At 44.1% G+C, this 26,156-nt stretch overlaps 1 protein-coding gene across 1 annotated transcript in view; it reads right to left on the bottom strand.

Annotated features, from left to right (window-relative positions):
- RNF10 (ring finger protein 10) overlaps positions 1-26,156 on the bottom strand; it is a 2,146,785-nt gene that overhangs the window by 608,648 nt on the left and 1,511,981 nt on the right. The window contains exon 13 of the mRNA XM_044069816.1: positions 20,856-21,005. Within this exon, the coding sequence (XP_043925751.1) occupies positions 20,856-21,005 (150 nt within the window). The remainder of the gene's footprint in view (positions 1-20,855; positions 21,006-26,156) is intronic.

Here is a 26,156-nt window from a genome sequence, read left to right on the forward strand (position 1 = left end):
AGTAAAGGATGAGAAAAGCTTGGTGGCTCTGTATTGTAATGAGCCGAAATGGCAGAGGCATGGATTTTAATTGATGAGAAAGTTAGGCCTTTGTCAAGCATCTCAGTCAAGTATTGTAATATCGGAGGAATATTTGGTTCTGCTGTATCAGTTCCTTGTGCTCGATTCCAAGCACAGAATCCCTTCTATTTATCAGCATAAGATTTTCTAGTACTAGGCCTTCTGGCTTCCAAAATGACATCCATCACAGCTTTACTGAGAGGTGGTGTTTGTATAACTATATGATCAGCCATGCTGCCAGGTTCAGTGTCTGGAGTTGATTGTGCAGGATCTGATTGTTTTGCTGGGACAGTAGTTGAGGTCTTTGAGGTAAGGTCCAAGCTGGGTATTGAGACAAGTTCCTTAGGATTGGGTACCAGTATTGGCGGGGCCAGTCCGGGGCAATTAGTATCATCTTTGGTTTCTCTTGTCTGACTTTTAGGACCACCTTGGGAAGAAGAGGCAGAGGAGGAAAGGCGTAAACTGATAGGTTTTTCCAACTGAAGGATAGGGCGTCCACTTTACATGCTTGTCTGTGATAAGTCCTTGTGCAGAATCTTTTCAACTGATAATTTTGGAGAGAGGCAAATAGATCTATGTCTGGGCTCCCCCATTTCTTTATCATGCTGAAGACTTGTGAATTTAGTTTCCACTCGTGAGGATCCATAAGGTTTCTGCTTAAATTCTAACTAACCACACAACTATTACGAATTCCGAAGATATGGCAGTTCGAATGCGGGAAAGTACAGTTTTGTACCTACCATAAATGTAGATGTCCGAACTGGATAGCATCTGCAGTCATAACAAATGGGTTGTCCTGTCGTCAGGCAGCTCTTCGGTCGGCCGGATTCCAAAGTCTGGGTCCGGCTTCGGCTGATGTCGCACTTCACCCGACGTCATCTCTGCTGGTCTTCGGGTATAAAGGCATCAGCCGACGTCATTTTCCTCAGTGTTTCTTGCCCCAGATGCCAATTGCCCTCTTGGAAAGCTAAATTTTGGATAAATGCCAATGTTTCCAAAATAGTAGAAGGCAAACAAAAAATAAACATGTATGTACATATATACAAACAAATACACCATAAGAGACTCCCCAGCTAGCTATTAGGAGGGTAAATACCCTAGGAGTACCGCAGAGGGAAGGAGGGAGGGTAATCCTGACTGCAGATGCTATCCAGTTCGGACATCTACATTTATGGTAGGTACAAAACTGTACTATGTCCTTCATGGATGCATCTGCAGTCATAACAAATGGGTAGAATACCATAGCCAAACTATGGGAGGAGGAATAATAATTATGGTGTAGTCAGGATTCCTTGCAGTACAGCAGTGGCAAACCCTGCTCGGGATCTAGAATATAGAGGTAAATTATAATGCTTGGCAAATGTATGCACGGAGGTCCAAGTAGCCGCCTCAATAATGTCCTTGGTTGCCACTCCTCTTAAGAAAGCTGTGGTAGTGGCTGTAGCCCTTGTAGAATGAGGTCTTATGTTCTGTGGAATTGGTTTTCCATGGTAGGAGTAACAGAATCTTATGCAATTTCCTATCCATTTGGAGATTGTCTGTTTGGAAATTGCTTTTCCTTCCCTTCCTGTTGCATAGGCTACAAAGAGCTGGTCAGTTTTTCTGTTACCTTTGGTTCTGTCCAGGTAGTAGCGTAACTGTCTGTGTACATCCAAGGTATGCATTATTCTTTCACCTGTGTTTTGTGGATTGGGAAAGAAGGTAGGTAGGTGGATTGCCTGGTTTAAAGACACTCTGGATACCACCTTAGGCATAAATGTAGGATTAGTTCTCATGGACACCCTATCTTGATGGAAGATTAGGAAGGGTTGCACTGCCATTAAGGCCTGTAGTTCCGAAACCCTCCTTGCTGAAGTAATAGCCAGTAGGAAAGCAGTTTTCCATGACAGGTGTTGTAGATCTGCTGTTGCTGCTGGTTCAAACGGAGGGAGTGTCAAATTTTCTAGTACAACTGGTACTGGTGGTTTTCTAGGAGGTTTTACATTCTTGATCCCTCTGAGAAACTGCCTGAGTACAGGATGTGAAAAGACAGGAGGATCTAAGCTGTATTCTGCTGAAATAGCTGATGCATGTATCTTGATGGAGGAATAGGACAGGCCTGTATGTAGAAGCTCTGCCAAGTACTCCAGAATGTTAGCAATATCTATGTTCGACACATCTTTTCCTCTTTCAGTACTCCAAATGACGAACCTTTCCCATTTTCCTGCATAGTTCCTTCTTGTTGAAGGTCTGCGGGCTTCAAGGACAATGTCTTTAACCCTTTGTGAAAGATCAGGGTTAGTTACTGCTATGTGATGTTCCAGGCAGTCAGTTGCAAGGTTTTTAGGTTTGGATGTATGATGTTGTAGTTGTTCTGAGTTAACATCAGAGGCATCAGGGGTATTGACCACATTTTCTCCCGAGACATGCTCCTCAGCAATGGGTGCCAGTGTTGTCTTGGCCAATTCGGAGCTATCAGAATTATCCTTGGACGTTCCTCTTTGATTTTCAGTAGTACCTTGTGCATCAAGGGAAGAGGTGGGAATGCATATGCTGTCAGGCCTTTCCAGCTGAAGGATAGAGAGTCCACCTTCCATGCAAGTGGGTGGAATGTCCTTGTGCAGAATTTTTTGAGCTGGTGATTTTGTGGGGAAGCGAATAGATCTATTTGTGGCATTCCCCATTTCTTTGTGATGGCCTTGAAGATGTCCGGGTGTAGCATCCATTCGTGAGCATCCGAGGTGGTTCTGCTTAAAATGTCTGCTAGGGTGTTCTCTTTTCCCGGTACAAATATTGCCTGTAACTGGATGTTGTAGCTGAGAGCCAGATTCCAAAGGTCCAAAGTCATTCTGCATAGGGGTAAGAATGAGTGCCTCCCTGTTTGTTGATGTACCACATGACTGTGGTGTTGTCTGTCCTTATCATCAAATGGCCTTCTTTGAGGAATGGTCTGAATTTTAGGATTGCCAGTTTTACTGCCAGCATTTCTTTTTGGTTTATGTGCAGGTGCAGCTGGTCCTGAGTCCACAGTCCTTGTACGCATTTGTCCAGCATGTGTGCCCCCCTTCCTAGGTCTGAGGCATCCGTTGTGATGGTTTGGTTTGCTCGAAAGTTGTGGAAGGGTAAGCCTGGGTTTGACTGGCAAGCCCGAGCCCACCATAGGAACTCCTGTTTTAAGCATGGGATTAGTGGTATTTCTGTTTCTAAGCTGTGCCTGTGTTGAGACCATAAATTCTTTAGGTACCACTGTAACTTTCTCATATGCAGTCTGGCATGTGGGACCAAGATTATGCATGATGCCATGAAGCCCAAGGCCTGCAGAACTTTTTTTGCTGTTAGTTTGTTCTGCTTTGTTAATGCCAAGTAGTAAAGAGGGAGTTCTTTTTGTTTTTCTGCAGTTAGGAATGCCATCTGTTTTACTGTGTCCAATTCCGCGCCCAAGAAAGTTCTTGTCTGGGATGGTATCAGTCTTGACTTTTGAAAATTGACTGTGTATCCCAGGGCTTGTAGCAAGTAAATGACCCTTTGTAAATCTGTTGTCAGCTTGCTTTTGTTGTCCGCTTGTAACAGGCAGTCGTCCAGGTATGGATAAATTTGGATTCCCTGTACTCTGCAGTGAGCGATTACTGATGCCAGGCATTTTGTGAATACTCTGGGCACAGTAGATAAGCCAAAGGGCAATGCTGAGAATTGATAATGCTCTGATCCTGCAAGAAATCTGAGGTATCTTCTGCAATTTGGTCGAATGGGGACGTGCAGGTATGCCTCCTTGAGATCTAGAGTTACCAGCCAACACTCCTTGCCCAGCATGGGAAGAAGTTGCTGTAGGGTCAGCATTTTGAATTTTGGGACAATGATGTATGTGTTTAAGATGGACAGGTCGAGAATAGGTCTCCAGTTTTTTCTTTTCTTGGTACTAGGAAGAGTCTGGAGTAGAATCCTTTGCCCTGTTCTGTTATTGGTACCCTTTCCACAGCTCTCATCTTTATTAATTCTGCTGTCTGGTGCAGGGCTTCTATTTTTGATTTGGTGGCAGGTTTGGGATTCCTCTTTTCACTCGTAAAGTGTCGAAGTGGAGACCGTAGCGTTGGTCTATGGTTTGCAAAATCCACTTGTCTTTTGTAATATAGTGCCAATTTTTGAGAATAAGGCTAACTTTCCGCCTAATGGTGCTGCTATTTGCTCCCTGGTAGGCGGAGTCAGAGCCAAGTCACTGTGATTGTCCTGTTGCAGTGGCAGTGGTTGCGTCTGTGCCTCGGTTATTGCCTTGCCACTGTCGTCCTCTGTAGGCACCTCCTCTGGATTGATTTCTGCCCCTAGAGCGTCTGTTCCTGCCCCTTTGGGATCTTGTGGAGTCAGGAAAGGACCAATTTGTGGCAGGCCAGTTCCTGCTAAACCTTGGGGCTGAACCTGTAGGAAATCTTTAACTGTTTGTACAGATTTTGCCTTCTCTTCCATTTTCTTCATTACCTGCTGGGCAGGTTCCCAAATAGACTGGCCTTATCCATAGGAGCATCCAATAGCTTAGCTTTAACATGATCCGCAAGACCTGTTCTTTCAACCATGCATGCCTTCTTATCACTGTGCCAGTCATGGCTGATCTAAATGAAGCCTCCAGTGCATCATAGCCACATTTTAAAGAATGGTTACTAACCTGTTGGATGTTATTCACCATTTCTAATACATATCTCTTATCTAAAGATTCATCAGAGGACAGCTTTAATTAACTGATCAAGCATAAACTCTTGGTATTGGATCATGTGAAACTGACAGTTTAAAGCTCTAGCAGAGAGAGTAGCAGAGGTGTAGACTTTTTTCCCCCATCTCTTTAAGGACCTGGATTCCCCTTTCAGAGGGAATAGGGTTTTTGCTGTGGTCGAGGCTACTGCCTTAGGCCCCTGGGATATAGTTTCGGGTCTGCAAGTGGGGCCTTGTATAGGTGGTGATGAGTGTCTGGCACCCTGTAAAATCTATCTGGTTTGGCAGGGGCTGGAGGTAAAGAATCAGGAGCAGTGCAGACATCATTAAATGCATCGTCCACAACAGATAGGACAGGAGGTATAGCGAAGGGCCTATGTTGTGGTAAGTGCAGAAAAGTCCTAAGCCTTTTTCTTGAATCTGAGAAATCTTGTCCCTGCCATTGGAATTGTTCTCATGGCATGTAAGGTTTCCCCAAAGGAGAATTCCTCTGGTGGAGAGGCAGCTGGAATGGATTCTTCAGCATCTGAATCTTCATAATTGGAAAAAGGAGCCTCTGGCTGGTCTGTAATGTCTGAGTCATCCGCAGAATCATCAGAGGACACAGGCTCGGGGGGCTCTGCTCTAGGTCTCTTTTCTGGGGGCTGAGAGGCCCTGTCTGGGTGAGATTGGGATCCCCTAATTAAGGATACTAAATCTTCTGCCAGAGTAAGCATTTGAGAACTAGAAGTGGGCCTGAGTGAGGGTGGTTTAACAGGCACTGATTTAGCTGATTTGGCTGCTTTAGCCCTGGCAAAGGCCATAATAGACATGGCTGCAGGAGGCCTAGCAGCACCACGTGCTGGGGTAGAGATATCCAAGGGGATGGTGTCTGATAGATCAGTAGGAACCACAGTTGTAGGCAAAATTTCTGAGGCCGATTCAGATAAGGTAGCAGGAGCCTCAGTAGTAGTCATGGATTCGGCTGAAGATTGACCAGTTTTCTCGGTTTCGGCCGAAACAGAGACACTCACGGCTTGCTTAACCGTGGTTTCGGCCGAAACTGCGGACCGCTAGTGTCGGTCTTTTTCTTTGCGTTTTTTAACAATTTGGGTAGTCGGAGGATCCGACGGCATAATGTACGCAAAATCTGAGCCGAAAAACTGTTCAGCAAACTCCGACAGACGCCTAAGCGTTCGTCGGTTGAAGGAAGCACAGGCCGAACAGGCTGCTACGTCGTGGTCTGGGCCTAGGCAAGGCAAACAGTAAGAGTGGAAATCTTTATGAGGTATTTGTTTCCCACAAGTTAAACAGTTATTGACTTTTTCTGACATCGGCTGAGGCAAGAAAGAGTCCCCAACGGGGTACTTAGCTTTTTAGAAGTCTTCGAAGTAGTATTCGGTAGTAGTAATCTCTGGATCTGACCGACCGGCACTTGCAAACAGCTTCTGCTTCGGGCGCCATGCAGCAAGAAAGACTGAGGAAAATGGCGTCGGCTGATGCCTTTATACCCGAAGACCAGCAGAGATGACGTCGGGTGAAGTGCGACATCAGCCGAAGCCGGACCCAGACTTTGGAATCCAGCCGACCGAAGGGCTGCCTGACGACAGGACAACCCATTTGTTATGACTGCAGATGCATCCATGAAGGACATCCAACAAATCAAACCAAGTTCCAATGAAGAAAAAATTAGGTTGAATGTCAATATCCACTTAGTTCTCCACAAGAACCACGTAAAACACAATACACAAGTATTGTCTTCCCATTGAAGGTAAATATAAGATAAATGTAAATGTCCACTTTATTCTCCACAAGAATCACATAAAACACGATACACAAGTGTTGTTAACCTAGGTTTCGTCTTAATGCTAAAGACTTCTTCAGAACTACCACCACAATCAATTTTCTAGTATAAATACCCAACTTAATTGCCAATTAAATACTTAATCAACCTGCAATCAAATTAATGTTAGAATATACTTAATTTAAATAAACATATAAAGCACTAAAAATAAGCATACCAAAATATTTTAAGACACAAACATTGTAAAATAATTATTGTAAAAATTATTTATATAATAATATATATGATACATATTTTATATGTCCCAGGTAGATATACCAAAAAATATATATATATAAAAACACATCTAACTATTAATGAACCTAAGCTTTAATAAAGGGGCCATGCTAATATAATTCAAACCGGGAAATCTAGTGGCATCTAATTTTAATTGCCACATCATTTCACATGCATCAATGAATGTCCAAGATATACCCTTGTAAATCCTTTTTTATTTGTTGAATGATAATAAATTTAAAATTATGGCCCGAATTTTAAATGTGGGAGATGTAGCCTTTGTGCTTTTATTTTAGCCACCAAGAATAAATTATTGGCGAGGAATGAAATATTGTTTTTTAAAGGGTATTTTAATTGTTATTCCAAAAATGTAGTGTATATGGCCAAATGTAATGAATGTTTAGCGTTTTATATAGGTAAAACCTGCAGGGCCCTTAGAGATAGGATAGGTGAACCATCAAAAGAATACCAATGCCCTTTTCAGGCATATTAAACAATATCCGGGCCATAGTTTTAAATTTATTATCATTCAACAAATAAAAAAGGATTTACAAGGGTATATCTTGGACATTCATTTGGATGTATGTGAAATGATGCGGAGAATAAAGTGGACATTTACATTTATCTTATCTTTACCTTCAATGGGAAAAAGTACAGTTTTGTACCTACCATAAATGTAGATGTCCGATAGATATGCAACTGGAGTCCTGACATATGGGTTGTCCTGCCTCAGGCAGCCCTTTGGTCGGCCGGATTCCAAAGTCTGGGTCCTGCGTCGGCTGATGTCGCCTCTTCCCCAACGTCAGAGCAGCTGGGGTATAAAAGCATCAGCCGACGCCATCTTCTTCAGTGTTTCTTGCCCCAGATGCCAGGTGCCCTCCAAGGAAGGCTAAATTTAGAGAATGGAAAAAATTCCAGACATGCACAACAGTAATAAACAGATACACCAAAAATGCTATCCCCAGCTAATTTGAAAAAGGGGGAGTGGACCCAAAAAAGATAATTACAGAGGGGTAGGAGGGAGGGAAAACCTGACTGCAGTTGCATATCTATCGGACATCTACATTTATGGTAGGTAGATAACTGTACTATGTCCTTCAAAAATGCAACTGCAGTCCTGACATATGGGTTGAATACCATAGCCAAGCTGGGGGTGGTAGGATCTAAGATAAGGATGGTGTAGCTAAAATGCCCTGCAGGAATGCAGAAGCAAGCCTGCTCGGGATCTGGAATATAAAGGCAGGCTGTAATGTTTGGAAAATGTATGCACGGAGCTCCATGTAGCAGCTTCTAGAATGTCCTTTGTAGCCACCCCTCTTAAAAAGGCTGTGGAGGTGGCTGTAGCTCTGGTGGAGTGTGGCCTGATATTGGCTGGCACACCTTTTCCATGGAAAGAGTAGCAGAATCTGATGCAGTTTCCAATCCATTTTGAAATTGATTGTTTGGAAATTGCCTTTCCTTGTACTCCCGGAGCGTAAGCTACAAATAGTTGGTCAGACTTTCTGTTGGCCTTTGTTCTATCCAAGTAATAGCACAATTGTCTGTGTATGTCCAAAGTGTGCAGAAGTTTTTCTCCTTTATTTTGAGGATTGGGAAAGAAAGTAGGCAGGTGAATTGCTTGATTTAGAGAAACCCTGGATATCACTTTTGGCATGAATGAAGGATTGGTTCTTAAAGAGACTCTGTCCTGATGGAAAATGAGAAATGGATGTACTGCCATGAGGGCCTGTATCTCAGAGACTCTTCTTGCTGAAGTAATTGCCAACAGGAAAACTGTTTTCCAGGAGAGAAATTGCAATTCTGAAGATGCTGCTGGCTCAAAAGGAGGAAGAGTTAATTTTTCCAAGACGAAATTGAGGTGCCATGCAGGCACTGGTGATTTTCTTGGAGGTTTGATATTCTTTATCCCTCTTAGAAACTGTCTTAGCAAAGGATGTGAAAACACAGGTGGATCACAGTTGTATTTTGCTGAAATTGCTGAAGCGTGTATTTTTATGGAAGAATATGAAAGGCCATTGTGAAGCATTTCTGCCAAGTATTCTAGAATCTGTGGGATGTTCATTACTGATGAATCCTGACCCTTGTTGGCATTCCAGATGTTGAACCTCTTCCATTTGGCTGAATAAGTTTTTCTGGTGGAAGGTCTGCGTGCTTCCAGTAGGATCTCTTGAACTTTTTTTGGAGAGAGAGAGAGAGATATGGGGAGAAGTCATGGAACCCTCCAAGCTGTCAGTTGCAATGTTTGCAGGTTTTGATGAACAGTCCTGTAATTGTGCTGAGTTATAAGCAGAGGTCATAGAGGCAGGGGCCACGGCTTGGTGCGAGTTATGCTCCTTAGTAATGGGTACCAGTGTTGTCTTGGCCAGTCTGGAGCTATCAAAATGCCTTTCGGTTGTTCTGCTTTGATCTTCAGTAACACCTTGGTCATTAATGGTAGAGGTGGGAATGCATAGATTGTTAGAGAATTCCAGCTGAAGGAGAGAGCATCTATTCTCCAGGCTTGAGGATGGTGTGTCCTTAAGCAGAACTTTTTCAGATGATGATTGTGGTGTGAGGCAAAGAGATCTATGTCCGGCCTTCCCCATGCAGGAGTTATTTGTGAAAAAATGTCTGGATGCAACATCCATTCATGCGGGTCCATAATGTTTTTGCTTAGACTATCCGCCAGAACACTGTCCTTGCCTGGAACAAACTGGGATTGCAACTATGTTCAGTTTCACGGACTTTTCCCAAAGAGTCATTGTTAGTCTGCAAAGGGGGGTAAGAATGGGTGCCTCCCTGTTTATGTACCACATAACAGTGGTGTTGTCTTGTCTTTATTAGCAGATGACCTTGCTGAAGAAATTTTCCGAAGGCCTCGATTGCATGAATCACTGCCAGCATCTCTTTTTGATTGATGTGCAGATGCAATTCCCGGGGTGCCCATTGCCCTTGAATGCATCTGCCCTCCATGTGCGCCCCCCATCCATGATCTGAGGCGTCTGTTGTAATGGTTTGGCTTGCTTGAGGTTTGTTGAAGGGCATGCCTTTGTTTAGCTGGCTTGCTTGTGCCCACCACAAAAATTCTTTTTGTAGACATGGAATGAGTGGAATAATTGCTTCTAAGTTGTGGCTGTGTTGAGACCATAAACTTTTTAGGTACCATTGTAGTTTTCTCATGTGTAGTCTTGCCAGTGGAATCAGAAGAATGCAAGATGCCATGAAACCCAGGGCCTGCAGGATTTTCCTTGCAGTCATCTGGGTGTGCTCTGCTAGGCTTTTGATGTTATCTGGTAATTGTTCTTGTTTTTCTTCTGTGAGGAAAGCCATTTGTGAGTTTGTGTCCAGTTTGCATCCTAGAAAAATTATTTGTTGGGATGGCAGTAGTCTTGATTTTTGAATGTTGACTGTGTGTATCCCAAAGCCTGTAGTAAGTGAATGACATAGTCCAAGTTTCTTATCAAGGCTTGCTGGCTGTCCGCTTGTATAAGGCAGTCATCCAGATAAGGGTATATTTGTATCCCCTGAAGTCTGCAATGTGCAATTACTGATGCCAGGCATTTCGTGAATACTCTGGGCGCAGTAGATAAGCCAAAAGGCAATGCTGAGAATTGATGATGCTCTGACCCTGCAAGAAATCTGAGGTATCTTCTGCAGCTGTGTCTGATTGGGACATGCAGGTATGCCTCCTTGAGGTCCAGAGTAACCAGCCAAGACCCCTTGCCCAGCATGGGAAGAAGTTGCTGTAGCGTCAGCATTTTGAATTTTGGCACAATGAGAAAAGTGTTTAGAGCGGACAAGTCCAGTATAGGTCTCCATTGTTTTTCTTTTCTTGGAACAAGGAACAGTCTTGAGTAGAATCCCTGGCGTTGTTCCTGAGGAGGAACCTTTTCTATTGCTTTGATTTATAGCAGCTTTGAAACTTGTATGAGTGCCTCTGCCCTTTGATTGTGTGGCAGGTTTGGCATGCCTTGTCTTGTTGGTAAGGTATGGAAGTGGAACCTGTAACCTTTGTCTATTATGTTCAAAATCCATCCGTCCTTTGTAAAAACGTGCCAATTTTTTGAAAATAAGGATAACCTTCCGCCTAAAGGTGCTTCTCTGAGCCTTGGTCGGCGGTGTCAAAGTCAAGTCATTGTGATTGTCCCTGTGGAGCAGTAGGAGTCCCTGCGCCACTTCTGATTAGTTGGTTGCTATTGGAGGCCCCTGTAGGAGCCTCGGTATTGCCCTCTACCTCAAGCACGCCTGCTTTTCCCCCTTTGAAACTTGTCAGTGTCTGGAAAGGACCAATTCTTCGAAAGCCAATTCCTGCTGAACCTTGGTGGCTGAACCTGGAGGAAATCTTTGACTGTACTGATTTAGCCTTTTCCTCAACTGATTTCAACACACCCTGTGCATTAGCACCAAATAGCTTGTCTTTTTCCAGAGGTGCATCTAGAAGCTTTACCTTAACATAATCTGGCAATGACTGTTCTTTCAACCAAGCATGTCTACGCACGCCCCTGTCATAGCTGCCCTACATGAAGCTTCCAATGCATCATAACCACACTGAAGAAAATGATTGCTAACCTGCTGAGTATTATGAACCAAATCCTGCAAAGCCTTTCTATCTAAAGGCTCAGGAGAGACTAACTTTTTCTGCAAATCATCCATCAGGAAATCCTGATACTGAAAAAGACAGTTAAGAGCCCTCATGGCAAGGGTGGTAGAGGTATAAACATTTTTACCCCACCTCTCCAGGGACCTAGATTCCCTGTCTGCAGGCAAAGGATTCTTGGTCGTGGAAGTGGCCACTCCTTTGGGCCCCTGAGAAATAGTTTCTAGATCAACAGAGTGGGCCTTAAAGAGATGTTTGTGAGTTTCAGGAACCCTGTAATATCTGTCTGGCTTGACAGGAGCAGGAGGAAGAGAATCAGGAGAAGCACTGGAGTCTGAGTACACATCATCCAATACATCTAACACTGGGGGAATAGCTAAAGGCCTGTGCTGGGGTAACTTAAGGAAGGTCTGAAGCCTTTCCCTGGAGTCGGAGAAATCCTGGCCCTGCCACTGAAAATGCTCTTTCATGGAGTGGAGAATTTCCCCGAAGGAAATATCCTCAGGAGGGGAGGCAGAGGGAATGGATTCATCTGCATCAGAATCCTCGTAGGCCGGGAAGGGTTCTTCCTGGGAATCTGAAAGGCCTGACTCACCAGAGGCTTCATCTGAGGAAAGGGTATCTGTCTGCTCAACCCTAGGCCTTTTGTCTGAAGGCGGCTGAGAACCTCTGTCTGGATGAGCCTGAGAGCCCCTGATTAAAGAAATTAGATCTGCAGCTAAAGTCATGATCTGTTTATCCGAAGTGGGACCCTGTGAAAAAGATTTAGGAGGGTGAGACTTAGCCTGGCTGGCAGCTTTAGCACGTGTGTAGGCCTTGATGGACATAGACACAGGAGGCCTAGCTGCCCCACGTGCTGGAGTAACTTTGTCCACTGGTATGGTGTCAGGCAAATCTTGGGCTTCGGTTTCAGGAGGAAAAACAACAACTGGCACCAGGGAAGCCTCTGGGACCGAAGTGTGCGGTAAAGCATTGTCGTCGGCCTGGAGCGGTTGAATTACCGCCTCCGAAGAGACCGATGCACTCGCGGTAGGCTTAGGTGTGGTGTCGGTGGAAGTCGCGGGCCGTGAAGGTCGGTCCCAGTCCTTCCGTTTTTTGGAAACATGTGCTGTCGGAAGTTCCGACGGCATGATATAGGAGTAATTTTCCCCAAAAAAGTCTTCAGCAAATTCTGCCCGGCACCTAAGTGTGCGCTTATTGAAGCAAGCACAGGCAGCACAGGTCGAGACGTCGTGGTCTGGGCCGAGGCAGGGAAGGCAGTAAGAATGGAAGTCCTTATGAGGTATTTGTTTACCACAAGACAAACAATTATTATCTTTTTCAGTTTTGTCTGACATCGGCTGAGGCAAGAAAAGGTTCCCCAACGGGGTACTTAGCTTTTTGATGACTTCGGTATCTGAAAACACAGGAGCTGGCCGACCGGCACTTGCAAACTGCTTCTGCTTCGGGCACAGCGCGGCAAGACAGACTGGAGAAGATGGCGTCGGCTGATGCTTTTATACCCCAGCCGCTCTGACGTCGGGGAAGAGGCGACATCAGCCGACGCCGGACCCAGACTTTGGAATCCGGCCGACCGAAGGGCTGCCTGAGGCAGGACAACCCATATGTCAGGACTGCAGTTGCATTCTTTAAGGACATCAATACTTGTGTATTGTGTTTTACGTAGTTCTTGTGGAGAACTAAGTGGATATTCACATTCAACCTAATTTTTTCTTCATTGGAACTTGGTTTGGTTTGTTGGTTCCCGCATTCGAACTGCCATATCTTCGGAATTCGTAATAGTTTCTGCTTAAATTGTCTGCCAGAGTATTTTGCTTTCCTGGCAGGAATTGAGCTTGAAGATGTATTTGGTAAGTCAAAGCTGTGTCCCACAGTACCATAGCTAATCTGCAAAGGGGGGTAGGAGTGTGTGCCCCCTTGCTTGTTTACGCACCACATGACCGTGATGTTGTCCGTCTATCAGTAGTTGTCCTGGATGAAGAAAGTCCTTGAAGGCTGTTATGGCATTCTGAACAGCTAGCATCTCTTTCTGGTTGATATGTAGATGCATTTGTTTTGGGGTCCATATGCCCTGAATGCATCTTCCTGCCATGTGCCCCCCCCCAAGCATAATCTGATGCATCTGTTAAGGTTTGGCTGGCAGGGGGTAGAGTGAAGGCCGTCCCACGTTTTGGTGACATGCCTTTGGCCACCATAGAAACTCCTGTTGTAGGCAGGGAATGAGAGAATCATTATTTCCAGGCTGTGAGAATGTTGACGCCATAAACTTTTTAGGTACCATTGAAGTTTCCTCATATGCAGTCTTGCATATGGAATCAGTAGGATGCAGGATGCCATGAAGCCCAAAGCCTGCAGAATTTGTCTTGTAGATAACGGAGTTTTTGTTGTCATCAGTTTGAAGTAAGTAGTCAGTTGTCTTCGCTTGTCTGGTGTGAGGTAAGCCATCTGGGCAGTTGTATTCAAGCTTGCAGCCAGGAATGTTATCTTTTGAAAGGACACCAGTTGTGATTTCTTTTCATTTATTGCGTACCCTAGGCATGTTAGAAGCCTTTTCACAAATGCCAGGTGTTGAAAAATGCCCTTGTTCTCTGCTTGAATGAGACAGTCGTCCAAGTATGGCTATATTTGTATACTTCTTTGTCTGCAAAATGCAATTACTGGTGCCAGGCACTTTGTAAAGACCCTGGGCGCAGCAGGTAAGACAAAGGGCAGTGCAGATAATTGGTAATGCAGTAAGCAAGCCTTGAATCTGAGGTATCTTCTGCATGATTGTCTTATTGGGACATGCAGGTATGCCTCTTAGGTCTAATGTCACCAGCCAAGCATTCTTGCCCAGCAAGGGCAGCTGCTGCTGAAAAGTCAGTATTTTGAATTTTGTAATGTCCAGGTATGTGTTCAAATTTGATAAATCCAGTATTGGCCGCCAGGCCTTGCCCTTTCTGGGTACCAAGAACAGTCTTGAGTAAAAAACTAGTCCTTTCCTGTTCTGGTACTGGCTGAATGGCCCCCATATCCACGAGGGACGTGACCTGTGCCTCTGCCCATTGATTTTTTTTTTTGGCAGATCTGGCCAACCGTTTGCCATTGGCAGAGTATGGAAATGGAACCTGTATCCCTAGGATACGATGTTTAGTACCCACTTGTCCTGGGTTAACTGCCAATTGTGAGCAAAAAGTGCTAATTTTCCCCCTAAGGGTGCTGCCAAAAGATAAGTGCTTGGTGTTGGCAGACGGAAGTCATTGGGACTGTTTTCTGTAGGTTTGTGCTTTATCTCCTCCAGATTTGGAGGTAGAAGTGCCCCAATGCTTTGACCTGTATGAATCTTGCTCCTGGTATCTGGAACCCTTAAGGCGTCTGGATTTGCCCCTTTGAGCTCTGACAAAGGAAAGGACCAATTTTTCGTAGGCCAGTGTCTACTGAATCTTGGTGGCTGCACTTTTAAGAAGTCTTTTACAGTTTGCATACACTTGGCTTCATCTTCCATTTTCTTTAAAACCTCTTCTGCCTTAATACCAAACAGTGTCATGTTGTAAAGGTGAATCTAGCAATTTAGCTTTAACATGATCAGGCAAATTTTGTTCCTTTAGCCAGACATGCCTCCTAATCACAGAACCCATAACTGCGGCCCTGCAGGAGGCCTCTAAGGAGTCAAAACCACATAGCAAAGTATGCTTTCCAACCTGTTCAGCTGCATGCAATAATTCCTACAATTCTTTATTTTCTGCACATTCAGAAATCAACAATTTTCTGTTTCAGCAATCCCATAACATGTTGTGGATACTAAAGCATAAGAAACTGACAGTTTAAGGCCCTGATTGCCAAGGTAGCAGATGTATAAACCTTTTTTCCCCATATGTCCAGTGCCCTTGAATTTCTGTTAGAGGGGGTAGGATTTTTTGCTGTTGAGGCCTTAACTCCCTTTGGACCCTGTGAAATAGTTTAAGGATCAGCAGCAGGGTTTCTAAATAAAATTTGATGCGAGTCAGGGACCCTGTAATATCTGTCAGGTTTACTGGGAGCTGGAGGTAAGGAGTCAAGCTCGACTCCGAAAACACATCATCCACAATGTCTAAAACAGGGGGAATGGCTAAAGGCCTGTGCTGAGGGAGGAGGAGGAAATCCCTGAGCCACTTTTTTGACCGAGAAATCTTGACTCTCCCAGTGAAAATGTTCCCTCTAAGTATGCAAGGTTTCTCCAAATGAATAATCCTCAAGAAGTGATGCAGATGGTATAGACTCCTCTGCATCAGAATCCTCGTAGGGAGGTATAGATAATTCCTGATCAGCAGAAATAGAAACCTGATCTGAAGAGTCAATCAGTGTCTTGCCTAGGCCTCTTATCTGGAGGGGGATGGGAACCCCTGATCGAGGTAATAAGGTCCTTAGTCATTTTGATAATTTGTTTTTTTTAGGCATAGAGGCCTGTGCACGTGACTCATGCGTCATTTTTTTAGTTTTAGAAGTTGCTTTTGTCTTTGGTTTTGCAGCTGTCATTGGTTTGATATACAAATGTTGAGGCCTGAAAACACCTCAGAAGCCGGTGCCTGCTCAGCGGTTCCGTACCCATCCGAGGGAGATACATCCGTGGGTCCAATACTTTGAATATCTTGCGGCATGCCGGACTCCACATGGGTGTCGGTAGAGGCCTGCGACTCTAAATTAGCGGGGATCAGGGGCTGCAAAAGCTCCTCACTGAGAACCGGCGACTGGCTTAGGAGAAGCTCTGTCGTCAGTTTTGGACCTTGACTGTCTCTCTGTCCTTTTCCTTGCATTTTGTATGTACTCCGGTAGTCGGATTACCATCCGACGACATTTCTGGGTAGTTAAATCTGTTTCCAAAATACTTTGAGGCAAAAATATACAGATGCTTAACAGTGCATTGGTTAAATCTAGCACAAAACCGACAGCCAGGCACGTTGTGATCAGGGCCTAGGGCAAGGAATACAGTATAGGTGGAAATCCTTATGAGGTATTTGCTTCCCACAAGTAATACAATTAACTTTTTCTGGCATCGGTGTGGAGCAAGAAAAAAAGTTTCCCCAACGGGGTACTTAGCTTTAGTGAAGACTTCGGTTCTGAAACTCAAACTGGAATATTTCAGGAGTTGGCCGACCGGCACTTGCAAAATGCTTCTGCTTCGGGCACCGCGCGGCATGACAGACTAAAGAAAATGGCATCGGCTGCATGTTTTATAGCCCTGACGACCTGACATCATAGAAGAAAAGACAGCAACCGATGCAGGACCCAAGACTTTGGAATACAGGCCGACTGAGGGCAGCCTGCTAGCAGATTACCCCAAATGTAATGACTGCAACAGTGAAACACGAAGAACATCTGTGAAGTGCTTGCAACACATATAGCACCGCTCTCATCTCCAGAATCTTGACATGCAAGTGGTTCTCGTGGTTCTGCAAAGTACCTCGGACCGTCATTCCCAGATAATGCCCCCCCCCCCTAATCTGGGAGGCGTCCGTGGTCAAAACTGCCTTTTCTTGAGGAGGAACAAGAGGACGACCTAAGAGAAGTTATTCCGTATGCAACCAACATATCAGATCCCTCTTGCAGGTGTTTGTGATAAGAATCTGATGAGACAGAGGAAGATCTTGTATTGACCATTGGGCAAATAATAGCCACTGAAATACTCGTGCTGACCGGCTAGATGAACTAACAGAACAGAGGAAGCCATTGTCCCTAGGACTTGAAGTACTACCCTGGCCTGAACTTTGTAAATGTTTAGCAAGGATCTGACTTGGCTGCGCAATGATTCTACTCTTTCTGGTGTTAGTCTTGCTGACATGGTGGTTGAGTCTATTTCTGAGCCTAAGAATACAATGTGCTGCAATGGAGATGAGGCTGATTTTTTTTTTTTAGGTGGACTGTGATGCCTTAACTGGTGCACAAAGACAGAGTCTCGTCCCTGGTTCTGATGAGTTGATGCTGGGTGGCAGCAGTGAAGAGCCAGTCATCTAGGTATGGAAACACCTGGAATCCTTGACATCTCAGGTGAGCCATTACCACTGCCATGCATTTGGTGAACACTCTGGAGGCTGTAGTGTGGCCAAAGGGGAGTGCTCCAAACTGAAAATGACTGGCTCCCAGCCGGAAGCGCAAGTGTCTTCTGGAGCGCCTGTCCATTTTGATGTGGTAGTACGCATCCTGAAGATCTACTGAGCACATCCAACTGTCTTTCCCGATAAAGGGAAATATCGACTAAAGAGTGATCATTTGGAACTTCGATTTCTTTATGGACTTGAGTCTGCTGAGATCTAGAACTGATCTCTAGTACCCTGTCTTTTTGGGACTTAAGAATCGAGAGCAAGTTCCAGATCCTATTTGCTCTGTGGGGACTTCTTGGATTACTTTTTTGCAACAATGAGATGACCTCTGATATTGCACGGTCTAGTTGAATGGGTGGCACGTCTGGTAGAGATACATTTACTGTGGGATCGGAAACAAAGGGGATTAGATAACCTCTGGATATTACGGTCTGTACTCAACAATCTCGTGAAATGTTTAGCCAGGCGCTTGGGTACAGCAATAGACGACCCCCCCGACTGCCTCCAGAGACAGACAGCCGGGCAACCCCTCAGGGGCGATGGAAGGGATGACCAGAGAAGGTTTCTCTATCTCCCTGGTGTTGCGGTCCTCCTCTGCCGCGAGGATGGCGTCTTCCATTATATCCTCCCCCCTCTGCCCCTAGGGGAGGGTTGACCTTGTGCCAGAGGGAAACCTTTCTGGGATTTATGGAACCATATTTTCCCTATTGTATTTCCCTTGGGATAGGGTCTAGATGGAAGGGAGAAACGGACTCAGACAGCAAATAAGGTTTCCCTTCCTGCTCGCACCTGGTCAAGGTCTCTTTCACCTGAGGTCCAAAGAGATGAACCATCAAAGGGGACATTGGTGAAGGAAGACAAAGGATTCCATGAAGTTGCAAAGACACATCCAAGAATGTCTCCTGAGCGAGATTCCTGCTGCGGCTGCCCTACTCACTCCATCCGCTGCATACGATATCAGCCTCGTGGAGGAATTAGCCATCGATGTAAGGGTGGAGAGCTGCGCAGAAACCTTATCCATGGATCCAGGAGCTACTGAACCCTGAAGGACATCTCCCATCTCCTTCAGGAGATCCCTCTGAAGTAGAGTGAAATGGGTAAGATAATTCAGCGATCTTAAGAGTAAATGCTGCTGAAGAGAAGGTACGCTTCCCATACCTATCCATCTTCCTGGACTCCTTGTTAAGAGGATGGATATTAAAAGATTTTTCAGACAACTTCTTGGTGGCCGCTGCTACCACCGCAGCATCAACGGAAACTCCTCTGGAAAGAAAGGACTTCTCTTCCAGTGCAGTCATGAATTTGTTTGGCTTCCTCAGGACGGGTCGAGGTCCAGGCTTTCCACGATATGACCCCTAAGAGCTAGTCACAAAGAGGTGTCACCCAGGAGGTGAAAGGTCAGGAACCAAAGGCCTCAAGATGCACTGATTCGTCCTCAGTAGGGTTAGAGATCTTCGAGTCACCCCTCTAAGGAATTCTAGGATGTCAGAAAAGGAGACATCCTCAGAGGGGGATCTAGGGGACCCTTCCGATTCCTCCAAATCAGTGTCAGATTTGAGACTCAGGTGAATCAACATGCTTCCTCTTGCAAAGTCTCTTCTGAGGGAGCTCTCCGGCGGGATAACCTGGGGAGGTCTCAGAAGAGGGGGCACCTCCAATGGGGGCTGCTTGAGAGTCTGGTTCCCTACGCTGTGGGGGTGACAGGGGAGAAGAGATTGCTGCCTGCTGCTGGTGGGACATAGGTTCCAAAGGTATGGCTTCTGCATAGAATAAAGCCTTCTCTACTGCTTTGAAAGTCTCTACCCCCCACTCCGAGGAAGACCTCTGCTCAGAGGAGATGGATGGTCAACTACAAGCAAGGGGGAATGGCTCAGAAGCAGATGTGGGAACAGAGCTGAGTCGAACCGAAGCACCGAGAGGGAGGCTTGGTTCCAAAGAAAACACAGGGTGACTATCCCCCTCGGAGTAGACTCGAGAGCATCGGCTCCCAGATCCCTCGGTTCCCAACTGAGCCGCTGAGGATAGAGTTATTGGTTCCGAGGAAGCAAGGAGAATCCCCAGAACAGACTGCTCCAACACCAAAGAACCTGAAGTGATTGGATCCAAGAGTGAAGCAGTTGGAGGAGGAGTAGTGGTTTGCAAAGGGGTCAGCTCAGAAGCCTTTAGGTCTGGAGGGGCCAATTTTTTTCCAGAGCTAGGTCAGAAAGCAATCGCTTCACCACCAGCTCAAGATCCTCATCGGAGTGTGTTCTGGAGGACCGGGTGGAGACGAAAGGAGATCTCTTCCTCTCCAAAACAGGAGATCTCAAAGTAGGTGAGACAGGGTTAATGTCAGGTAATTGTCTCTGTACCGAAGGTTGCCTCGGTACCGAAGAGACCACTGGTACAGATAGAGAAGCGGAATCGGAGCCAGAACTCCTTGGCTCCGACACTTTGGACTTTTGACAGTTCCGAAACGGGAGCCAAAGATTTACATTTAGAAGTCTTAGAAGCTGTCTGATCAAGTTCCAGCTGTTCCTGAAAGGAAGTGGTCATAAGACCCCTATCAATCAATTTACGTTTTCTCTTGTTCAAAACCCTGGTACTTAAGGTATGGCAAAATGTACAGGGCTCTTACAAATGCGCTTCACCTAAGCTAGTGCGACTGTGTCAAAGACATCTTTTGTGAACATTTATCACATTTTTTAAACCCCGAAGGGTGATAAACCTGGTGTTCTCTGTCCTTTTCCTTAGACATGCTAACAGGAACAAACTAAGAATCTATCTAGAAAGATACCAACACTAAGTATACTAAATTACTTTCTACTGATAATACAGACAACAATAAAGATGTAGAAGGGAAAGATTCTATATTTACATATATTTATTTTTTTATATGAAACACACTGAGGAAAGGCCCTCTAACTTAAACGGGCAACTATGGCCCTCTAACTGAAATGGGCCGTACAATCCTATGGGGGGAAAATAGGAGTCAAACACTCGGTATAACCACACAAGCTAGAGACTAAAAATAGACAAGATAAGGGAAAAAGGAGCAGAAAAAAAGCAAGATTTAATAAATAAATCTTTTACTTAGCCAACGATCCAGTAAGGAGACAACCTCGAAACTTCCGCGGCAAACGAGAGCTGGGGAATTGCCGTGAGGCACCATGGGATAGGGGTTAGCCTCGAGCCAGTAAAAGTTCTCGAGCTTTAGTATCGGCCGAGTTGGAGCCGAATATCGGCTCCGAACCCATCCAGCAAGAATTACGGTGAGATAGCACTATATAACATCTATCTGTTCCTACAAGTAGCCTCAGGCCCATAACTACACATATGCAACTCTTGGAAGCTACTGTTGCTCTCCCAGGCCCATCTCCTCCTCCTCCTCTATACCAATTTCAAACAACTGCCTTTAGCAGTTTCAACAGTTGTGCATGTTCCTTACCATAAACTGCTCCAGGTCTACAAGCAGGAGAGCACGAGTTGAGTGAGCTGCCATCAGGACTGGTAGAGGGAGAGGACAATGAAGAATTATTGAAGGGGCTGAATGCCGGGAACTGCTGCAGGTTCTCCAGTGCCATGTGCACAGCTGGGTCTGTAACAAAAAAAGAATTACATCAACTGAAACGATATCCTATCAAGTGCACAATGAATCAAACTTTTCACAAAGTAAACAGATGTAGAGACCAACTTAACACATTCCTCACTACTGAGCAACATCCTTTCAACCCCAACTCACCATATCTAACCTGCTGCCTCTCCTCCTAAGTTAACAACCCCACTGACTCTCCGTCCAAGTCACAAGAAAATCATTATGTTATGAGCAGCCCTTCGTGCTGCCACTCGCAGAATAATTATGTCACACCACGATGGTTTCAGACACTGAAAGTAGGTCCACACCTCCCTCCAAAGCACTATTAACCAGCTTTGCCCTTGAAATCACAGTTAAACCTTGGTATTCTTAGAAAAAAAAAAGGAATTGCTTTGAACTTCATACTTTGTTAAAGACAATTCCCTCTCCTCTTGTATTAAATTCACAACTTGCCTTCCAAACCTGCATATTCAAATAAGGGGGTGTAAGAATAGACAAAGATTTCCAATTAACCTAATATTGCCATAGAGGGTCACCAAGGCAATGGATGAAGGGAAGACCATGCATGCCTCCTACATAAACCTAGCTAAGGCATGCAATGCAACACCCCACTGCAGATACTGTGGGACAAAAATCACTAAAATAGGCATAAACCCCATACATACAATTCTACACTCTATAGAGTCCCATAGACACCGAGATCATACCCCAAGGCTATAATATAGTAAGACTTGACCGACCAAAACGTAAAGGTGGTGGAGTAGCAATTCTTTTTAAGAATCAACTAAATATCTCTACTCTTCCATCTTATCCTACCCTGGATTGCAAAGTAGAAGCCATCATAACAAAACTCCAAATAAACACCAAGAAATCCCTTTACATTATCTGCATCTACTTACCACCAGGAAACAATATACCCATACTAGAACCCTTTCTTAGCTGGGTATCTACTACTTACCCCCAAGAAAATATAATTCTATGTGACATTAATATTGACTGGAATACTATCAATGCAGATAATCCTTCCTCTCATATGAACCTACATGGCTTCACCCAGATTATTACTTCAACCACTAGAATCAACAAGCCTAACAATAAAGAAAGTATTTTAGACTGGATACTCATAAACAAAGTCAAACAGGCCTACAAAGCAGGAACCCTGCCTGGTGATATAAGTGATCACTCTTTAACCTATATCACTAGAGAAAAGACTGATTTCCCAAACCTCCCTAACATTCAAAAAATATGCTCTACAAAACATTTTAATATAGAACTATTTCAAAATGAACTCGGCAAATGCAACTGGAGCCCCTTAAAATCTCTTCCTCTTGAAAATGCAGTATCATACTTTAATACCACTTTTTTTATCCATTCTTGACAAACATGCTCCTGAACGCACCATCAGAATGAAACCCAATATTGCCCCGTGGCTCTCTAAAGAAACTAAAAAGCTAATTCTCTCCAGAAATAAAGTCTGGGCCAAATGATGCCATAGAAATTCCCTTGATCTTCTTCATTTCCGCCAACTTAGAAACTCGACTAAAAAAGCAATAATTACTGACAAAAAAAACTTCTACTGTAAACTTCAACAAACTCATCATAACAATCCCAAACAGTTTTGGTCATCTATTAATAGACTCCTTTCTCCAGGAACATCCAAAACTCCCACCCCTCTTAATGCTGACCCAGACACTCCCCACCTCACTGCAAATGCTTTTAACTCTTTTTTTTTTTTTTTTTTTACTGACACTATTCTATCGTTAGCTAGACAACTTAGCACTAATAACTCCTGCCCACCAATAAACCAAAGACACTCTTCCAATAACTTTAAACTACAACCTATTCCTACCTCTTTCATCTCTAGACTTATTCACAAACTGAAGCCTTGTACCCCTTCTGCTGACAAGCTCCCTTCACTTTTTCTCCAAAAAGCTGCCAAAGAAATTGCATATCCAGTATCTATACTTATAAACAGGACAATCCAAGAGGGAACTATCCCAGATATCTGGAAAATATCCCATATTATCCCATTACATAAAGGTGGAAATTCCATTGAGTACTCAAACTATAGACCAATTGCCCTCCTTTCTCCATTAGCAAAAATAATGGAAAAATGTATTCACCAACAACTTTTACAGTATCTCTCTCAAAACAACATAATAGCAAACTGTCAGCATGGTTTTAGACCACATCACAGTACTACCACTGCTCTCCTATCGTTTGTATATGCCATCAATAGGAACCGCAACGACAACCTTCTCTCTTCTGCTCTCCATCGACCTCTCTAAAGCTTTTGATATGGTCAACCACTCCATTTTAATTAACACTCTTACATCCCTCTCCTTTGATAATCTTGCCATTAACTGGTTTACATCCTACCTCAGCAATAGACAAGCAGTTAGTTGGGAAAACCAAATTTCCTCATTCACACCCGTTTCCATCGGTGTACCTCAGGGCTCCATTCTAGGACCTCTTCTCTTCTCCCTGTTCATCAATGATCTCCATTCAGCAATCCCTCAAGTAACCTGCATTCAATATGCAGATGACTCCACCCTTATCTGCTCTGCTTCATCTCCTAATGAACTTTCATCTATTACTCAAAATGTCTTCAACACAGTAGAAACTTGGTTCACCAGACGTAACCTCCTCCTCAATGCCAAAAAAAACTAAACTTCTCCTTTTCTCTCCTAGCACACGGTCCACTCCCTTGAACTTCACCATCTCCTCAAATAATGCCACTCTCATTACTCCTGATCCAACAACAAAACTTTTAGGAATAACAATTGATAATAACCTCTCCTTTGATCAGCATAACACCACCATTAAAATAGTCAATAGAAAAATAGGAAGCTTATATAGAATTAAACCTTTCCTAACCTCATCATCCAGAGCCAAGATTGCCCACTCCCACCTTTTGTCAACTCTTCTTTATGCCTCACCAATTTTTACTAACCTTAAGAAAGCCAACCTTAAACTGGCTACTTGCTACAACAACATTGCCCGTTTTGCCACTGGTAACCCTTTTAAAACTCATCACTGTATTAACCTGAAACTTCTAGGCTGGCTAGAACTCCAAAACCTTCTGTTAATCCCTCAACTCACTATTATCCATAAAATTCTATACCAACCCAATAAAACCCCTATACTCTCTAAACTTTTAATCCCTTATAACAACCTAAACTCCCTTTGCTCCTCCAGTAAACTTATGGCTACTATAACAAAGACTAATAATTCTGCTGGTGACTCTCTATTCAATAATACTGTAGGAAGGAACTGGAATCTGCTTCCTAGTGATATAACACTTACCACATCTCTGCCTCTCTTTAAACATAAAATCAAAGATTACTTCCAAAGCCACTGGCTCTATTCCTGCACAAAACCTGACTAATCTTTTACCTCTTCTGCGCTTTCCTACTACTCTACTTTCTTTCTCTCTTTGTGAGTCTGCTTCAGTCTATCTCCTTTTAGAGTTTTTTTTTTGTTGTTTCTTCTTTCCCCTATGTCAATCTCTCTCATCCATTCTTCTTTTAACTTTTCCTTCACTTTTCTTAAACTACTTCCCCTTCCTCCTCTCCTACTTTAGAGTTTCTCTTTCTCCTTTTGTTACAAAGATTAGTTCTATATCATATTATAAGTCAATTTTGTTCTTTTGTGCCTTGTTCTTGATATTATAGCTAATACTGCTACTCTTAGAAATGTGATTCTTTTCATGTGTCTACCTGTTATTGGGTACTATTTTTTTATTTGTCTTTTCATCTATGATGATTTGTTCTTTTGCTTGTTTATTTTTTGACTTTTTTGTTAATAACTTGTGTGGAGCTTATCTCCCCGGGCCTCTACTGAAAATGGAAATATATCCAGCTAGACTAGCCCGGTCAACAAATGTAAAATAAATAAATAGACTGCCATCTGGCTCACAGAGAGGACTTTAGGTCCCATCTCTACCATAACACTAGTAAAATACCATAAAGAAATCCTCAATTTCTAAGGAAAGAACTCAGGCCAGTGCTAGGGGATTAAGGCAGCAAGGAACTATGAATAGTTTTGTTGGCAACTTACCATAACTGTAGATGTTCGAGTAGATCAATGTTACAGTGCTACGTCTTAACTTCTTGACAAAAACAAGCCGCTGCCCTCACAAATACAAGCAGATTTCACCATCTCCAGCTGGTGGATGTCCTCCCTAGCAATAAGGACTTCAGTGGTATAAATGGTAACTGGTCAGCACCATCTTCAGGTCTTTCTTGCCAGAGGGACCAAGTCTAGCTGTTCCAGAAGAGGAGCATGACTTGCTCCCACTGACCATTCTGGAAGGGGAAGGTAACTTATTACAAGCGCCCTAACCCCAGATGCAGAGACAGAGGGATGGGGAGGGAAAGGGTACTGCAACGGTGATCAAATCGAACATATGATAAGTTACCAACTCTATGTTCTTCAGTCAATGTTACAGTATTTAATCTTGGAAAGAAATGCAAAGCTACGTTACTGGGGTGCCTGGAGAATATTCAGGCTGGGAACTACAGTCCAACCCAGCTCTGGCAATAGCACCAACATGGTAATACTTGGTCTTGTGTACACACCCTCACCAAGCAGCTGCTTCCAGGATGGACTGGGCTAGTTTCCCTTTCAAGAATGTTCTGGCGACTACCTTTGCCATGGTGGAATGAGACCCGAATCTGCCAGTTATTTTTCACAATGTGTGCAACAAAAAAACTTACTACTGCCAGATGTTTTAAGATGGTCATCTTCCCCATAACTCTGCCCTCCTTACCTTCTGCAAATACTAACAAAAGTTGAACAGATTTGTTTGGAAATTAGCCCTGCGGCAGTATAACCTTAGCTGTGCGTACATACATTCAAAGGGCAGAATTCTCTCCCCCCTGTTTTGGGATTTGGAAAGGACACAGGAAGCTGAATGGTCTGGTTCAAGGACATTTCTGAGGGGTTAGCTCTCAAGGTTACACGGTTCCGGTGAGAAATGAGAAAGTTCCCTAGACATCAGGGCTTGTAGCTCAGGAATACACTGGGCTGGAGTGGCTGCCAACAGCAGGGTGGTTTTCCAAGTAGTTTAAAGGAGAGGCACAGACTACTGGCTCAAAAAGTAGTGCCAAGTGCAGGCTCTCATTTTGGGGTAGGGGGATGGAGATGGACCAT

Source organism: Protopterus annectens, chromosome 4.part0 (assembly GCF_019279795.1).
Source record: "Protopterus annectens isolate FY-2018-M chromosome 4.part0, PAN1.0, whole genome shotgun sequence".
Taxonomy (NCBI): Eukaryota; Metazoa; Chordata; order Ceratodontiformes; family Protopteridae; genus Protopterus; species Protopterus annectens.